Below are 19,437 nucleotides of genomic sequence, written 5' to 3' on the forward strand. Positions count from 1 at the left end.
AAGGCGCCATGTCATAAAGCTGGAATCATCTCAGACTGCTTTCTTGGACATGACAATGACTTCCCTGGACTCAAACGGTCTCCAGAGTCACCAGATCTCAACCCAATAGACAACCTTTGGGATGTGGTGGAACGGGAGATCTGCATCATGGATGTTCAGACGACAAATCTGCAGCAGCTGTGATACTATCATGTCTATATGGACCAAACTATCTGAGGAATGTTTCCAGTACCTTGTTGGATCTCTGCCACCAAGGACTGTGGAAGTTCTGAAGGCAAAAGTACTAAAAAAGGTGGACGTAATTAGGTGACCAGTATCATAGCTTCTGACAATAAATGTCCAAGACGGGACAGAAATGATGATACTGGAGTAGCAAAGTAGAAAAATAAGACTTCATTTATAGCTAAAAACAAAAACTGTAGGAAGAATAGAAGATCGGTCTGACAAAAAGGCGGTCAACACAACAAAACACAGAACACTTCAGCTTCATTGTGGAACAGATATTGCTCCACAATGAAAGCGGCATCCTTATTTTCTAACCTTCTCCATGAATACATGAAAAAAAGCAAAAACAGGCGTTCAGGGAGTGAGGAGGACTGGAAGCCTCCTGCTCCCTCATGAGCTTCTCTGAAGGCCTAAGGGCATCGTTCAGAGACCATTCAATTAGGAACAGAGGAATAGTTTGAAGCAAAAGCTGCATCTGAGTTCCTCCTCGAAATCATCCGTTTTCTCTCCATTTCCCCCCTCCGGTCAGTTTCTTGGTCCTTGCCCTGGGAAGTGTGCTTTGCAGCCCAGCTCTGGATGAAAACCTTCACACATTTCTTTTCTGTCTTCACAGTTGAAAGGGTCAAAGCAGACGTCCAGTAAGACCACTCTGTTCAGGGCGTAAGCAGATCTTCCAGAAGGAGTAATCGTGGACAGAATCAACCCCCCTGCAGTAATCCTCAAGGAGCTTCTTGTCCCTCCCTTCCAGCTTGTCTTTAGCTCTGATCATCACAGCCCTTGAGAAAATCCGTATGGAAGAATGGCCAAGAAAATAGCATGCAATGCAAACCTGCTGAAAGGAATCTTTGGCCTCTGTCATCAACAACAGCTTCCCTGTTTGCCCTGACCACGGTCTGGGCGAGGAAAGCAAAAAAGGTGAACATGATGGTCGTGTGGTTCTTGCTAGAGATAGATACATGTTTGTGTCCTTGTAACAGGATTCACAAGCGATAATGACACTTCCTTGTTTGGAGTTGATTCAACACAGTGCAATCAATGGTAACCGCATGAATGTAACGTTTACACCGTCTCCTGAGACAAAATCCTCGAACACATCACTGTAGGAAACAAAATGAAACATACTTTTAAGGATGTATAAGTTGCAGAGCTAGGTGGATCCTGTAAGCCTGCCTGCTGTAGTTTGAGATCTGAAGGATCTGAGCTCAATGCTAAGGTCACGTTAATGATTTCCTCTCATAATCAATCTTTAATGACAGAAACTGGCTGCAAACAGTTTGGAAGCGGGGCTGCATGTTGGTGCGATGGTGAGCCATTGCTGTTATAGTGCGAGATCCTGCTTTGAATCCTGACTTCTCTGTGGAGTTTGCATGCGCTCCTCATACGTAGACAGAGTTTCTCTAACATGCTAGAAGAGAAGAGAACATGTAATATTAATAACTCTCTGTGTTCAATCATGTCAGGCTAATCCTCGGCCTCACTCGTTGACATCCAGGACGGACTCTAAAGTCCACTTCTGAGAAATGGATGCCTTAGTCCCCAATTGCCCTTCTAGGTGGACAGAAGCTGTCTGCAGGTGAAAAATGGAGAAATGCTGCGGGCGACAGGTCATGGCAAACACCTATTCAACACACAAGGGTAAGGGTGAAGTAGGTTAGGTGCAGGCGTGTTGTTTGGATTCTTAACCCCCCAAACCCTGTGGGCTGAGCATGGAGCCCGTCAGTGCTGTTCCCATAATAAGGAAGGGCTCCTTGCGTGCGGCAAAGGCGTTTGTTTGTGTGGATGTCCTACGGACATGTGTGTATCACATGCACACCCTGTGCGTGCAGCATTTGCACCTGGTCAGTGAGGAGCCAGTATTCACACCTAATGACGTATGCCACCGTATGGTTTAGCATCACCGATACGTCATAAGTTCATATTACTTCCATTAGCCTTGCAAATCCTTCACACAGACATCAATGGTACCTTCCGTTTTCATGACGTCCTATAAAGAGGAAACTACAAGACACACCTGCACTCTCTAAGATGCAGCTGCTCCTCGCTACAACCCTCTATGGGCCCAGACAACCCAAGAACCCATACCGGTCAACAACCCCCGTAAGGGGGCGTGTGACTAAGGCCTGAGGCTTTAACCGCTGACTTGACATTGCTATAAAGCATTCAGCCCACTGCTTTCCTGTTTCTCTTTCCTTTTTTTTTTTTTTTTTTATTAAAGTGTCTTCCGCCACTTTTTTGGCGCTTAATTCCTACAATTTTTCAGTTATTTTAACCATTCAACTATTAAAATGTTCAACTCTTTCAGCTTTTTCCAGCTATGACATTTGGTCCTTCAAATCCTTGAACTTTTCAAGAAATTCCAGGATTTCCAGGATTTTTGCCTCCATTGAAATCCAAGGGGAATCTTTGGTGCAGAAACTCGCTGGTTCGAGACCCGGCGCTGGCATTTTTCACAAAAACATCTTTTTTGTTGTTGTGCTGTTTTCACTTTATTTATGGTCAACTTTGATAATTTCTTTATTTAAATTTCTTTCGCCAACTGTCATCCTTTAAGTTTCATTTTCATTCAGCAATACAGCACTCAACCCTGCATTCTCTTCTGGAAATGCAGCTCCTTCCGGTTGGAAATGGCTTTAAGATGATGACATGGCAGATTGATCTGCTGCAACAAATCCCCTGATGTTGTCATTAAGGTCGCTTTTTGGGCACAACATGAAGGCATCTGAAAGCTCCAGAACATTATTATTAAAAACAAAAACACTGAAAAACTAAAGGTATTGGTTTGTTGGCTTTTCCTACATTGTATTTGCTCAGTACATAGTAGAAATATCTTTAATTGTACACACAACTGTCAGTGGGACTGTAAATATGTTAGATGAAACACAAAAGTTACAAATAATTTATTTACTTTTTGACATTTAAGTGGATGAGATTAGGGCAGTTAGAATAAAAACCTTTCCAAATATTTGGAGTCTCATCTTTAAGAGCATCTTTCAAAATGTAAACTTTTTTATTTTTTTTTACAAAATCTGTTTTCCTTACATTTTCATATAAATGCATAAAAAATAATACATCAGAAAGGTAGCTGCTGATGTGAAAAAGGCCTTAAACACACAGCAGAACCCTTACATGGCACAAACAATGACGGTCATTCACACTAACCTCTACAATGCAAGTGAAGGACAGTCACACCCATGAATGAAAAGAGGCTTCCGTCTCTAAACAATAGTCTGGCATAAACTGCAACATAAAAACCTGACCAAACTGCTTGGAATAGTTCAACCAAATGCAGGATGCATAGATTAGAATCAGTATGAAACATTTGCATGAAGAAGCACATCAGTTTATGAAAAGTGCAAGTACTGCAGTCTTTTGTCAGCGTGCCCCTCAGTCGGTAAAAGTTCTTGGTCTGAATTAGAAAGTGTATTACAGTTTTTCTCAGTCGCTTTAGTACAATTCTCAGATCGGAATGAAATTCCCAAAACTATTTGTTCAATCTTCACATCATGATGTCACTTGTGCACGTCATATAAGCAGTTTCTCACTTCTTTGAACAAGTTGCAATTGCTTTGGTACATCCATGCAAATGATTATGTACAACTCTCTGCTCTTTGCTACATTATCAATTGTTTATGTCATGTTGATCAAAATGTATTATATAGTTCACTGTGCAATAGTCTTACTCCTCAAAACACCTAGTCATTAGTTTATCATATGTCATTAACTGCAAAATGGTTGACCAAGTTGTCAAAATGTGACAAACATATTTCTATACATCTCCATTATATGTTTTTGTCTAAATCTGTCCTGAATTGGTAAATTGCTCTCAGGTGACTTGACTTCCTCTAACAAAGGTGCATCTCATTGACAATGAATGGGCAAGTATATACTGTATATGGCTGAAGCACAACACAATGTTCTATGTCTGACAATGGAAGGACAAGGAATTGGACGGGGTCAACAGCCAGAGAGAAGACGAAGAGGAAGAGGAGTGAGGCTGCGTGGTGGAGGAGATAGGGGGCAAAACCGAGGAAGAGGCCGAAGACATGTACGTGTTCCTGATGAGATAAGAGCCACACTTGTAGACCATGTTGTCAACCATGGGCTCACAATGGCTGAGGCTTGTAGAAGGGTGCAGCCAAATGTTGGGAGAACAACTGTGTCCTCAATCATTCAGACCTTTCGTCGAGAGAACAGGTATGTAATCTAAAATATGAACTGTTCTGTGATGTTTCATACAATATTACAGTATTTTTACAATATGTAAAGCTTTTTGCAAGATTCAGTAAGTACTGTAAGTAGGCTTACATTTTACACAGTGACATTTTATCTTCCTGAATTTTGCATTACTGTATCTTTTCCACATAGGACTGCAAGACAACTTCACAGGGGCGGCAGAGGGCCCCTTTTCACTGCTCAACAGGAGGAGGCGTTTTGCACCATGATTGTAGAAAACAATGCGATAAGACTAAGAGAGATAAAGAGTGCCATTATAGAGGACAACAACATATTTGCAAATATCCAAACAGTCAGCATCTCAACCATTTAACAGAGTGCTGAAAGGACACCAGATGAAAATGAAGCAGCTCTAACTGTGAAAGAGTGAAGGAACTACGCTACCAGTATGTACAGGTAAAACATGCATGGACATGCAGTAACTGTACTGCACAGTAAACACTATGTATATCATACAACGATATACATTACAGTAAGCGGGTTTTTACACATTACACAAATCTTTACACATTTGCTATGGCTGTAGAAAAGTAATGCAATATGTGATTTATACATTTGATGTAACTCTATCTTGGCCAAAATGTAAATTCTTGTAATTCATAAAACTCATTTTGTGTCTTCTGTATTTAGCGTATGATGGAACTGGAAGCAAGTGAACAGCCACACAGCTTCATCTACATGGATGAGGCTGGCTTCAACCTAACAAAATGTACAAGGCGTGGCCGAAATATCATCGGCCGCAGGGCCGCAGTTGATGTGCCAGGCCAACGGGGCGGGAACATAACCATGGGTGCGGCCATCTGTGACAATGGTGTGCTTACTCATATTCCCATAATAGGTCCATACAACACAGAACATCTTATAACCTTTCTAGAAACTCTCTACAGAGATCTCATCCCTGAAGAAGAGAGGGGTCAGAGTGGAGATCACCTGCCAACGTGTGTGATAGTTTGGGACAATGTGAGTTTTCATCACTCCAACATCATCAGGCAATGGTTTGCAGCCCACAACAGGATGCGGATGGAGTTCATTTCACCCTACTCTCCATTCCTTAACCCTATTGAGGAATTTTTATTAGCATGGAGATGGAAAGTTTATGATCGCCAGCCACATACACAAATGACCCTCCTGGCTGCCATGGATGCAGCGTGTGATGACATCACAGCAGACGCCTGCAGAGGCTGGATAAGACACTCTAAAAGATTCTTTCCACGCTGCATTGCAAGAGAGGATATTCGCTGTGATGTGGATGAGAATTTGTGGCCTAACATACAGGAACGATAAGAGGTGTAGGAGGACCACACCAATTCCTACTGCACTGCCTGTACTGTTGTACAGAGTATTGTCCTATCTTTTTTTCCCTTTGTGTTACTGTTTTCAGTGGGTTTTTTCTATGTTGGTATGACATGGTCTGTCAAAAAATTACAATATGAACAATAAAAGTGTTAATGTGAATCTTGTCCAGTCTCTTGCAATCAAACAAAAAAGGTGTAACTTCCATTTTACAATAATTGTCATCCAAACTTTAGCCATAGTTTACATCAGAACCTCCCTCTAAAGTACACAGTTATATTGACAACATGACAAAGTCATTTGACTGTCTTGTTCGTAGACAATGACACAAGGACTTGACATTCTGATGGCACTGACATGTTCAATGACAAAGACTTAGTTTGGAGAGATGAACTAAAGATTTTTAGCAAGTTACAGGCTTTTGCAAGAAATCCATAGTGTTTTGCTGTTTGTACACATTGTTTTGAGAAATGCACACACGTATTTGCAAACTTCAATTCTGATCTGAGAAATGTACTAAAGCGACTGAGAAAAACTGTAAATGAAGTTTTACCTTAAAGCTGTTGAAAGTGCTGATAAGAAGACAAACTGTACTGTTAGAAGTAGAAACCTCAGAGGACAGAGATTGAGGGCGTGAGCAGACTCCAGATGTTTAGAGTCTTCCCAGCAGCTGGGGGTTCTTCTATGAGCAGCAGCGGTGCAAAACCTTTTTGAAAAAGTTCCTGAACTCAGTGTTGAAGATGGTGTAGATGATGGGGTTGAGGGCGCTGTTGACGTAGCCGAGCCACGTTACCAAGCTCATCAAAGCCGATGGGATTTGGCAGTCATGACAACGCGCTCGCATGATGTGAAGAACAAAGAAGGGGGTCCAGCAAAAGAGAAAGGCACCTGCAGAGGGACAGAAGAGTCTGGATCAAACAGAATGCGGATTCATTTGGAGGGGGACACAACTGTATTTTTATGTCACGTTCACAACAAAGGTTTCACCATGAACCAACCACGACTGTATTTTGGGCTGTATCTGAATTTATCCCCCTAAACTGGATGAATTCACCTGAAGGCACTAAGTGACGTTTTCAGCTGCACCTTGAACTGGCTTCAAGATTCAGTCAGCAAGACTGTCAAAGTTAAAGACCTTCTCCAATGAAAATAGTGTTTTTTTAGGTGTTTTTAACAGTTTTTTGTGGCTTTTCTTTCATGATGGATTTCAATTCAACTCTGTTCAATTTTATTTTTATAGCCCAACATTACAACAATAGTTGTCTCAATAGGCTTCATACCGGTAATTGTATAAGAACATGAAATCATTAATAGCATGAAGTTTTAGAATTCAATCGGTTATGGCTAAACTAAACTGGACATCCCTGCCTGTAAAACACCATTCGCGGTAAGGAAAAACTCCTAAAAAAGACGGATTCCGGAAAAAAAGAAGAAACCTCAGGGGTGTCCACATGAAGGTGGGATCCTCCCCCAGGACGGACAGGCGATGTACCAGAACTCTTAGAGAAGAATTAGCTTATCTAATGCTACAACTACATGTTTAAATAGTCCAGCAGATGGGCTTCATAGGTTTTCTTAGAGTCCACAACCAGTGTAGAAGCAGGAGCACAGACGAGCCAGAGACGAGGACATTTAGGAAGAATATAAGGATTCAAATTTCGTTTGTGATTATTGATGTGAATCAGGAGTACACAAAAAATGGTGTTTAAAAAAGAGCTTATTTGCAACAGAAAATATGCCGGGAGAGCCGCAAGCTTCAGAGCTTCCTGCTGTGCTCCATTCTGATGCATCCACTCATAGACAAATGGATCCATGAACGTCTTTGTTTTCCTCGTCTGAGCTGGAATCTGGATCTAAACTGTACAACTGGATAACTGATATTACTCACTATCTATTTTTGTTGCACCGCTAATGTTATGCTGGGGGTGTGAGGGGTTGTAAGCTACTGGGAGGGCATGTAAACAGAGAGCTCTCAGTTATCGGTGATAGAAAGAGGGGCGGGGTTGCTCTATACCTGCTAGTCGCACCCACGACAGAAGTATTTTTCTAATGACCTCCTGTTGCTGGTGAGAAACTATGTCCTAGAAAATGCTAGATTCTTTTGTTTTGGCTAAAAATGTCATAACCCTAACATAATCATAATTAAAAGACCACTGGGAACGCAGTGAAACTAGATAAAAAGAGGATCAGAGTGGGAGTCCTAAATAAAATAAAATGTATCTGTTATTGTGTTTTACTGTGGAGGTCCTTCCTATTAAGAGGTCTCTGCCAAGGATTGTTTCAGGCTGCAGAAATCTAAACCCAAAATATCGCAAAATTCCATGTATTTTTTTTTTTTATATTGCCAGAACATACATGCATTCCAGGTTTTGCCTCAGCTTTCCCCAAACTGTCATGTCAGCTTGTAGAACAAACTCATTAGTATTACATGGACACCTAAAAAGCCGTCTGACAGTCTTAGGTTGTAATTGGATTTCAGATTATGAAGCTGGTGGGATTAGTTGCCGTGTGGAAAAGAGGAGCAGTGGCACAGCTATTAATAGGCTGACCCATTCTGCCTGATGCGTTGGTGCTTTGGGTCGGGCGCCTGAGGTGTCAGCGGGGAGCCCCGTTACAGTGCGAGTCGTTATATCACAGTAAATAATACCTGAGGGAGTTTCCATCTTGCTCATTGAGTTTGCTTCAGTCTGTCTTTAATTTTCAAACTAAGGACTCATGTTTCACTACATTACAGAAACAGACAGATTGGGATCTTTTTAGCTGTCAGTTTTTCAAGTTATGGAATAACCAGTTCCTTTAGAACCAAACTTACCGACAACAACCGGAAGCACCCTCATGGCTTTCCTCTCTCGGCTGTTGATTTTGGCCCTCTTTTTTCTGTTAGGGTTAGGGTCAAACTTGATTTCTGCAAAGCTTACAGTGGGTACAGAGCGTTTGCACTCAGAATTATGTGGCTGGTCCACAGGCGGCAATTCGGGCTGCTCGCCCGGCATATCACTCGGTTCCCTCTCTATGATGGGGGGCAGTGGCGGAGGCAGGGAGGCCAAAGGAGGCAGGGAGGACGCAGCCTCCTGCAGTTTGCGGCAGGCCTGGATGCTGCTCTTGAGCTTGGCTCTCCGGGCCTCCTCCCAGCGGTGCAGTCCTCGAAACATCCCGCAGTATAGCAGCACCATGATGGGACAGGGGATGAAGAAGGAGCACACGGACGAGTAGAGCACATAGTCGTCGTTCTCCAGCTTACACTCTCCACGGTCCCGGTTTGGGATGTTGTTGATACCAAACAAGATTGGGGAGGCCACGGCCAGGGCCAAGATCCAAGTGGCTGACAGCAGAACAGTTTGACGCAGGTCCACGTGCTTCCTGTTGTAGTTCAGAGGGATCGACACAGCAATGAACCTGAAATGATACAATTTTACAACAAAGTCATTCTAAAAAGCAACTTCATCTTATTTTCAAGTACAATAATAAATACTGCAGTTCAGTACCATTTTATTCCTTCTTATACTCTTCAAATACTTCTTTAACCCAGTTCTTAGATTATTGTTGGATTTTTGGATTCATTTTTTTTGGAGCAACACTGATTTTTTCAGTTATAGTGGTTTCATTTAAACCCAGTTTATAGTTCTTTCCTGAGTCACTGGAAAAAGTTTTTGTAGTTCCATAGAACTAGATTAAAATGAGGAAATAATAGGATACAAATGAAAAAAATGGTGGTAATCCAACCCAACAATTAATGTAATTAACAATGAATCCGATAATGTAATTACAGTCACACATTTTTAAAGCTTCTAGAACATCTTACTATGGAGAAAAATCAGTCTCAAAGCATATGTGTTTGAGTACTTGATTTGTAACTTATAAAATAGATTTTGTGTGTAACTGTATGTGCTTGCAATTGTGGATTTGCATGTGCTACGAATAACAAAATCTTAGAAACACAAAATGCAATTTACACTTTAAATGATTAATGATTGGGGCGGCAGTGGCTCAGTAGGTTGAGCAGGTCATCCAATGATCGAAGGGTCGGCGGTTTGATCCCCGCTCCCCCAGTTGACTGTCGCTGTGTCCTTGGTTCCTTTGGTTCATCAGAGCTAGCTTGTGTTTTTGATTCACAAACCTGATGAGGATCGCTAGTTTATCCGTCTTCTTTCTCCTGGGGAGCAGGTGTTAGGTCTCCATGGTATTAAGATCCAGGGAAATCCCTTTAGACGTGAGAAATGAATCCACTTGGTGTTCCAGAGACTCTCCACCGCTCTCCGTTTCAGAACTGCTAGCAATGCTAGCGCTATTAGCATTAGCAATGCTAACTCCAGCTGCATTTAGCTTTGCCCGAGGTTTGATCGGTACTCCAGTGAGAATGACATTATTCATCCTTACTTGTTGTTCCACATCGTCCAGTCTTTTCTCCAGAATGTCGACCCGGTTTTCTCGTTGCTCATTTTGAGCTCGGAGCCCCAGGAATTCTTCCATTAGCACTAAAAGCGGAGTTAGCTTCGCGTTAACTTGTTTCATAAAGGGACACAACGCAGCTTGGATGTCATCAAGAGTCTTTTTAAGGTCTTCGTATTCATGGTTTTTCTTAGGGGCCATAGTCAGCTCTCTTTTTTGGGAGAAAATCAACTTTTTAAGTCATTTGTAGATAGTTGTAAAGCCGCCCTCGGCCACACGCGTCCGTGCTGTAATCCGGAACCGGAAACATTTGAAGGCAAAGTGGCACAAACAATGCTTCACACTGAGCTCTGCTCAGTGCTGTGCTTAAATATGCTGTGGTTAATTGTGTGAATGAGTCAGGTGTGCAGCATCCAGGAAGTGCGGTTAGAACTCAAGAGATAGTTACTGCCGGGGACCAGAGGGGGAGGGGTTTTCTCAGCACTCAAAGTTTTTCTTTTAAAACATAAACTAGTAAAAAGACATGCATCTCTTTTTTTTTTTTTTTTTTTTTTACTTGTCCTGTCCAACAGCTGGGCAGGCAGATCAGAGCTGAGGGCCTCTTGTGTTGGACATATTTTACCTTAACAAGAGGGGTTATTAATCTTCAGACAAACCAAAGGTATGTCTGAATAAACCCCTTTTTAAATTAGGCCAAACTTTATTAATTTCAACCATGTTTGAAAATCTTTGGTGTTGGACCGGACGGAAAAGGAAAGAAGGGAAGAAAAGGGAGGGATGTTAGAGAGAGAGGGGGGTAGGAGGGTGATAATAGGAGGGGAGGGGGGATAAGACCATGAAGCAGCATAAAGCAACAAGTTTACTGGTTGTTAATCATTACGGTAAGGTTCAAATGTAGTACAAAAAGGGCGGGGCCTGTCCACACACACACTCAAATGTTATCAACACACCTGTTAGCTGCAAAAATGTCCACATGTCGACATGTACTCAAAACAGATAGTGTTCACACGCATGCTTATGCCTTAAAACCAACTAGTGTGAAATATTTCAGTCATTCAATCATACAAACCGTTAGTGCAAAGGTGAGCTAACACTTGTGCTCAGGTGAGTGTTTATGTTCTTCTAAAATAGAGGGAAAGAGAGCGCCGCCCCAGCCCCACCAGGAGAGCAGCCCCCCCGCCGCGCCGGGAGAGCCCAACGCAGGGCCCCACCGGAGAAGGACGCCCACAGCCCCAGACGAGCACCCCATCACCACCCAGGAGTTCCGGGCATCCCCCCGCCCCAACCCCAGGTACAAGCCAGGACCCCCCAAGGAAGACCCGCTCCGCACTCCAGGCAGCCACCCACCTGGCCCACGGTTGGTCCAGGGAGGAGCAAGGCAGGGGCCCGCCGCCCCCACCCAGGAGGGGGGAACCCCGGGGTAAAAAGGGGGCCCACAAGGGGTGTTGTAAATATGGCCCGACCAGGCTCGGCCACAGTTGGAAATTTGGCGGGGCCTAGCGCTCAGGGGCAAGGACCAGGACCCACCCCCCAGGGACACGAACACCCCCAGCTCAGGTATAATGTGAACCCCCCCACCGCACGGAGAGAGCACCGCCGGGCCCAGGAAGCCGGCACCCAGGGGACACGGCCGCCGTTGCCAAGGGGCCCACAGCCCCCACCAGGGAAGGGGTAGGGGACAGATGGTCCTAGGTCCCACCTTCCTTGCAAAATGTGTGTGCGTGTATGGGTGTTTGAGAGGGTGTGTGTGCATGTGTGTGTGTGTTTATGTTGGAATGTATATATTGCGGGGGGGAGGGGTGTGTGTAAGCTGTACTGGTCAAACAGCTATCCCCCCCCCCCCCCCCCCAGCAAAGGGGCCAGGCCCACCCAGCCCAGGGGCCCCATCCCCGGAGGCGCCGACACCCCAGGCCCGGCACCACCCACCCCACACAGAAAGAGAGGAGCCAGAAAGCGTCGCCCCCCCCCCGGAGCAAGCCCAGGCCCCCAAACGCCAGCCCTAGAAGAGCTCTGGTCAGGCCTCGACGGGACCGAGGCAGCCAACCGGCCGGGGCAACCACCGATTGGCTGAGACATGCATCTCTGAGACGTTGAAATGTTATGATGTGGGGAACAGACGGACCGCTTAGGAGAGGACTGGTAGTTTTTCCAGAAAAATCAGAACATAGCGAGACTAAAAGGCAAGAAGAGGGGGAATGGCGGCACCTCTCGGTGGTTACTTAATAAAAGAGCAGGTAAAAACAGATTATTTTCCAAATATCTACAGTTGATGATTGTTGGTCTTCACAGCTCTGTAAACTCTTTATGATGTTTGATTTGCATCCTCTGGTTCAGGTGAAACACCTGCTTTGCTAAATTCAACCTCTCATGCATGAATGAGTGTTTCCTTTGGAATGTGAGGTAGACCAGAAGAGCGCTCTCCTCAGCACCTGGATTCCCACTCCTCCATTATTCAGATCCTGTCGTTCGGTGAGTGAATGAATGTGACTGGCTGCTTCAGACATCATCAACCTGACTCAGTCTGCTGTTCCCAACAGGTTTCATGGAAGCAAGTTTTTCTATGAGGTTTGATGCAGCGAATGACAGGAACAGCTCAGGGTTTTTGGCTCATGGTGTCATTCTTGGACCTCAGCTGACAGTTTAGTCATCTTATCGAGACAAACTGATCAAACGTTGGGAACAGCTGGACGTTTAGCTCATTAAAAATATTTCTCCTTTAGTGTTTTCAATTGTTTTGTTTCCGATTCGTCTCAATTGAAACATTAGTAGGAAACAACACAAAAATGTGATGCAGCTGAAGGTGTCCATTGTGACCACGACACACACAGTTATGCTTCGACTAACCTGACGGATGTTTCTAAAAATCCCTGATGTGACCCTATAATGACACTGCAAGCTTGTGCTTTAGTCACATGCATGGTTGTCCTGGCTCATAGAGGGTCGTAGAGAGGAGGGGCTGCATCTTAAAGGGAGCACAGGTGTGTCTTGAGGTTTTTATAGCCACCTTAAGGGACCTCATGAAAATGAAATGTACCATTGTTGTGCATGTGGTAAGTGCATCGTGATGTATTTGTAAGGGTAATGGAAGTTACGACACACTTATGACGTACGGGTGATGCTGACATACGGGGCCTTTATGCAACACTAGTCCTTAGTAAGGTGAGCGGACAGGCTCATTACTGACTGCACACACGGGTGAGCATGTGATACATAAGTGCGCATATAGATCCATGTATGATCTCCACACAAACTACACTCTATCGTCTCATTTCCTCATTTCTAACAGTCAGGGTGCACACAAAGAGTACACACTTGTCACTTGAACAGCACTAATGGGTGCGTTGTGCAGTGTGCAGGGTTTGGGAGGGGTAAAAAACATAATAAATCTGTACGACACGCCTTCGTCTCACCTACTTCAACCTTATGTGTTGTTTACGTATTCGCCACAACCTGTTGCTCTCAACATGCCCTTAGAAAAAAATGTGCATGAACATTTTCTCTTTATATGCTCAACGTCCTGGACGTCGAGGATCTTAACATTCCATGTGGACCACTTGTGTGGTCCGAACAGGTTTTTCACCCGCAGACTGCTCGTCCCGCCCATATCCACAGTTTTGACTAAGGCACTGACAAACAGATTGTCACTTCATTCTAAAGTTAAGGAGAAAATGAATCAGCATCCTCAGAGAATGTCTTTTTTGGAAAGCAGAGCTGAGGCAGTTTTTACACTTCATTCTGGATGTCTGTTTATGTACTCTCCGTTCATTGGGATAGAGCTTAATGAATTTGACCACACCTTGAATTTCATTTTACCTTAGTAGTGAAAACACATTTTAAATGTATGGTTTACAACTTATTGTCAATAAAATGTAGTTTTAAAGTGATGCTGTTTCCAGGAGGATTTTCAGTTTAAAAGACATTATTTCTGCATTTAGAACCATTCTTACATTGAACTGGTCAAAGATTTTCGCCAATTCTGGTACTTATAACCTACTACACTGATAGATTTGCAAATTTCCTTTCCAATCTCACTGTCAAACTGCTGAGTTGAGGAATTCAAGCTTCTGACTGGATAAACAGAACAGGCAACGGTGACATGCAGAGGGATGGCTCGGAAATAGGAAGCAGATCGATCCTGCCATTAGGGATGGGCCAATAAAATGTCGTTTTCGGTCAATTCCGATAAATGACATTTCTCCTGTAACTGTAGCCGATAGCCGATATTTGCCGATACCGATACTTAAGTGGCTACATTAACACAAAGTTTAGATTTCCTTTTTGTTTCCTTTTATAAATGCACAACTTTTCTTTTACAGAACACTGTACTTGTCCTTTTTTAACATACAGCAAAGTATCTCATTGTCACGGTTTCAGGTTCTTTGCCTTTATGTTCTAGTTGTTTTATGTTCGGGCCTGTTTGAGTTACTTCCTGTTTTATTTGGTAGCATTTCCTGTTTTGTTGTTGTCTCAAGTTTTACCTTTCCCCATCAGTCCTGAGTGTTTCCACCTGTGTCTTGTTCCCTTGTATGTATTTAAGTCTTGTCTTTCCCTTCCTCCTGTGCTGGTCCATATTGTGCTGTTCCCTGTTTTCGAGCGTTGTGTATTTTCAAGTTTCGAGTTTCTAGCCTGCTAAGCAGTGGATTTTGGTTTGTAGTCATTTGTTATTATTAAAGCCCCGTTCCCCTGCAACCTCCTGCCTCCTCTCCTCTCTGCGCCTGGGTACTCCCTCTTCCTCTCCCCGTAACACTCATAGGAACAAGTACCACTTTAAAAGTGTCATACGAATATATCTGTAAGCATTCAGAGCATATATTGAATATTGGACATAACTTTAAACCATAAGCTCCCCATTGCAGGGATCTATTAGGTACGACATGGATCCCTATCAAAAATAACATTTACCTGAAAACAGTCAATGGCTGACCATGACTATAAACATAAGCTTCCCAATCTATTAGGAACAACATGTATACATTTAAAAAATAAAGCGTTTCTGAAAACAGTCAGAAGAAAATCAGGTTTTTTGAATATCGAACTGATACCGATAAACTCAAATTATGTAAATATCAGCCGATACCAATACTGGCGCCGATATATCACTCATCCCTATCTCCAATAAAGCTTTTTACAATGTGGGCTACTAAAGAAACAAATGCTAACTCATCTAGTGAACAGACAGAAGCACATTTATGTAAAAATTTGATGTGTGCACAAGAAGTCATTGCAACAGGAACACACAGATTTAAAGGGATTAGCTTCATACACTTCACACTAAGTTAGGGATATGGTGAAAAACTCAGTGGATGCCGTAAACAGTGTTTCACTTCACAGATTTTCAGGATAGGGAGGCAGTAGTAGTGATGGTCTCACTGTGTTCAGTGTGTCTGACTTACTGGGGCCAAAACCAAAAACACCCATACAAAAAATCTTTTCAATGCAGCATCAATGTCAAAATTCTGTGAGGATAAAGAGCTGATTTTGTCAGCACGTCATTCCAAGTTCATCATTGAAACAGCCATGAACACATGACGCTGCTCAACAGACGGCCAGCTCCACCTGGGCACAGCGCCTTCAGGTTGGCTGTAGACAGTCAGATGTTGCAGGTGAACTCGGTGTGTCCAAGGTGTCATCATCAGACTTGCATCAAGAAACAGAACTGCTGGCTAAGTTTGGGATAGACCCAGATGTGGAATCCCACCAGAGACATACCACAACCATTACCAGTGCCTAACCATGACCTCAGACATGGTTCTGCAACTGTCACTCAGCTGTAGGCCCATTTAACATATGTGAGGGGTGCTGGGGTTCACAAGCAAACCAATCACAACCAACTCCACCGCTTTGACTTGAATGACGGAGGATTGTTCCAGGGGACTCCACTGAGACCAAGACACCGCCGCAAACGTTTGAAGTGGAGATCAGACCATGTGACCTAGACAATGCAGCAACAGTCTACTGTCCTGTTCACTTCCACAGAAATTATGGTCGTCAGCATTGCTGGAGAAGGCGAGGTGAGTGACACGGTCAATATGATCCCCAGGGTTGGCTTTGGTGGAGGAGGTGCAACAGTCTGGGCAGAAATCACCAGTCAGCATTAAACCCATGTGGTTATTGTGGATGGTCCAATTACTGCAGAGTCTTACCTCAGAGACATCATATACCCAATCATCATCCCCCAATTCCACCAGCATGCCCCCAACTTTCTGTTCATGGATGATAATGCTCCACCACATGGTGCCAGAATTGCCACAACTCAACTTCAGGAAGTGGGAGTGCCTCATATGGTTCGACCTGCAATGACCCCTGACCTGAACCGAATAGAGCATGTCTAGGATCAGTTGAAGCAGAGACATTGGATGATCGTAACCCCAGGTGACCTGGCAGAACTGCATGTAGAACATGTGGAAAAGTGAAACGCCTTAGAACAACATCAGGAAAATATTGAGGAACATGAGACGTCACTGTCAAGCTGCTGTTGCAGCAAATGGTGGAAATATGTCAACAATGTCAATGTTTTTTATTTGGGTCTATCTTTACTATTGTCCTTATTTATGGGGGTAAAAAATAACAAACCAATTCAAATGGTGTTTCTTCTCATCAATGATCGGTAATACCAAATGGATTTTTACGTTTTTACATTATATAGAAAAGGCACTCATATAGATAACAATATCCTGAACTTATTGGGAGTAGTGTATTTGTGCTGTCTAATCCAAAAACAACAATTAAAAAAATAATAATACCGTGTTTATAAAAACGACTTTTTCCTCTAACGAACTGCTCAGCTTTAAAGGACGACTGTATCATTTGTTGGTTCCTTCAGGAGAAGTTTCCCTTCATGTTCCTAATCTTCAGGGTTCACTCTGGGGAGTTATCAAATGTTGCCACAATCCAAATGATCTTCATTTTCTGCTCCGGGGATACTGACCTGTCGATGCTGATGGCGCAGAGGTTGAAGATGGAGGCGGTGCACAGCATGACGTCCATGGTCATTAACCCATCACAGATCGTGGTACTGAGGGTCCAGACACCATCCTGGAACTAGAACATTCACTCCGATTCAATCAGCACTCAGTCAACACAGGAAAAAAGACGGGAATATGCACCAACAAAACAAAGGCTGTGATGGCCAAAACCAGACTCTTCAGGTTAATGTTATCGGGAGGAGCAAATTGGATCAGCAAACAGACAAGAGGCCAAACCCACAAATACCCAGCTGTGTTATGGGTCTATTGTGGCTCCTGATTTTCTGAGAATCCATTATGGGGGTGGAGTCCACATGAGGTTTACAAAATGATTTTTCTTTGCTTTTCTGCTGCTCCCTTTCAGGGTCTTGTGATTCACACATTTGCTTTGCATTTCCTGACAAAACACTCTCCATTTGCCGGATTTGTGACAGGCTCATAAAAGCACTCGATTCTTCTCTCTAAAGGCCCATAATGCGAAATCAATGTTGAACATTAATTTCCTTCAACTAATCAGATTTTGAGTTGGTGTCAGCAGGGCCTTCTAGCAGGCTTAGGCAACATCACAGTATTCAGACCTTCTGATTGGACATAAGTTATTGAGGGGTTGAGTGATTCAGACATAGCACTACTAAAGGCCCAGGTGTGTAATGCACAGTCCGCCACTGAAGGCAGCTTGCAAAAGTGAGCCTAACTTCTCATTTCGTTATTTTTAGGCTGAACTGTCTGTTCAGCCTAAAAATGCATTATTACTGTTTCAAATGCATTTTTTGCCACGGTGTAACTGTATTCATGGGAATTAATGAGAATTAATTATCAAGACATGCATTCTTTCAATACAGCAAGTAGTCATTAAAAAACAAATGCCAATAGATGAGTTATTCTCTATATGAAGTTAAAAATGATGGGTAAAACGTTTCCCGCCTAAAGTGCTTTTGAGACTTCATGGAAGCAGCTATTTTGCATTAAGAATTAAAATGCCTTCTATTGCCTCTAGTAGTGGACCGATGATGAGCTGCAGGGTAGAAAACATGGAGGAATTTATTTACAATAAGATTTTAGGGAAAATGTGGATCATATTAATGTTATATGGGTCTCAGAAATAAATGTGTGTGTGTATAATATGATAGGGTAATTGTTTACTCTAAATTGTCCCTGGGTGTGAATGTGTGTGTGCATAGGTGTGTGATCCGGGTCCTGTGTCAGAACGTGACCTGTCCAGGATGCCCCCTGCCTTTGCCCACAAGTGGCTGGGATAGACTCCAGCAAGCCAGTGACCCCGAAAGGGACAAAAACAAGTTTAGAGGATGAATGAATGAATAAAATATGATAGAATTGTTATATAGCATTAAGCCATGACCTCCATACTCATCCATGTCTTTGTTCTCACTGTAGTTTACAGAAATTATGTTAAATAATATAAAAATGTGCAATAAAATCAAATACTTTATGTGATTTTAAAAAAAGGAATTTCTTTAGGGATGCAAATATAGAATAGCAAAAATGCCTCTTAAATTCATGCCCAATGGGGACAATGAAGAGAGTTTGGTCTGCAGAGGGATTTCTGTGTTTCCACGTGTGTATTCAGAAAAACACCTCCTTGTTTAGTGGGGGTGTGAAGAGTTTAGGCGTGTTTGTAGGACTGTGAAGAGTTTGCAGACAGAGCGGGATTCCCCCCCCCCGGCTGATCTCACCTCCGAGTAGACGAAGAGCGGCAGGACGAGCACCGCCAGCATCAGGTCTGCGACCGCCAGACTCACGATGAAGTAGTTGGTGGTGGTCTTCAGAGCCCTCTCCGTGATGACGCTCAGACACACCAGCAGGTTCCCGCAGATGATCACCACGATCAGCAGCACGCCGAACACCAGCGCCAGCGGGTTGTGTCCCGCCGCCGCGTCCTGCCCCGCCGCCGCCGCCGCCGCGCTCGCGTTGGCCGCCATCTCCGCCGCGGCTCTGCGGTCGGTGCGTCCCGGGGAGAGCCACAGCACTGCGGCCAGCGTCCTGTCATCAAGGGCGGGGTGGACTTTGGGGAAAGTTCCTGCTTCTCATCATGTTGCTAATAAGGGGCTGAGGTGAAGAGCAGATGCGCCTCCGCGTCTCAAAGGAACAACTAACGGGAAAGTCTGGGAGCGCGCGCTCCGAAAAGTTCCCCCCGCGCAGAAAAGCAGGACGAAGCGCGCGAAGTTGAAGCTCGAGGACGGAATCGAGGCCAGACAGCGGGCGGATGTGGCTTCACCAGCTTCACCTGAGCACCTGCAAAGGCCACACTGGGCAAAATTAAACGATTAGAGCAGATTATCAGCTGTGCGTCTTTCAGCCTCTGAGCTGCAGC

At 43.8% G+C, this 19,437-nt stretch overlaps 1 protein-coding gene across 1 annotated transcript; it reads right to left on the minus strand.

The window, feature by feature from the left end:
• Nucleotides 1–3,108: 3,108 nt before the first annotated feature.
• Nucleotides 3,109–19,437, minus strand: drd4a (dopamine receptor D4a). The gene is made up of 4 exons (XM_023955478.2): nt 18,800–19,437; nt 17,069–17,181; nt 8,564–9,147; nt 3,109–6,639 (listed from the first exon to the last, which is right to left on the minus strand). The coding sequence occupies exons 1-4, from the start codon at nt 19,043–19,045 to the stop codon at nt 6,434–6,436; spliced, it is 1,149 nt and encodes a 382-aa protein (XP_023811246.1). The 5' UTR covers nt 19,046–19,437; the 3' UTR covers nt 3,109–6,433.

The sequence above is a fragment of the Oryzias latipes genome, chromosome 6 (assembly GCF_053564925.1).
Source record: "Oryzias latipes strain Hd-rR chromosome 6, Olatipes_Hd-rR_3.1".
Classification (NCBI taxonomy): domain Eukaryota; kingdom Metazoa; phylum Chordata; class Actinopteri; order Beloniformes; family Adrianichthyidae; genus Oryzias; species Oryzias latipes.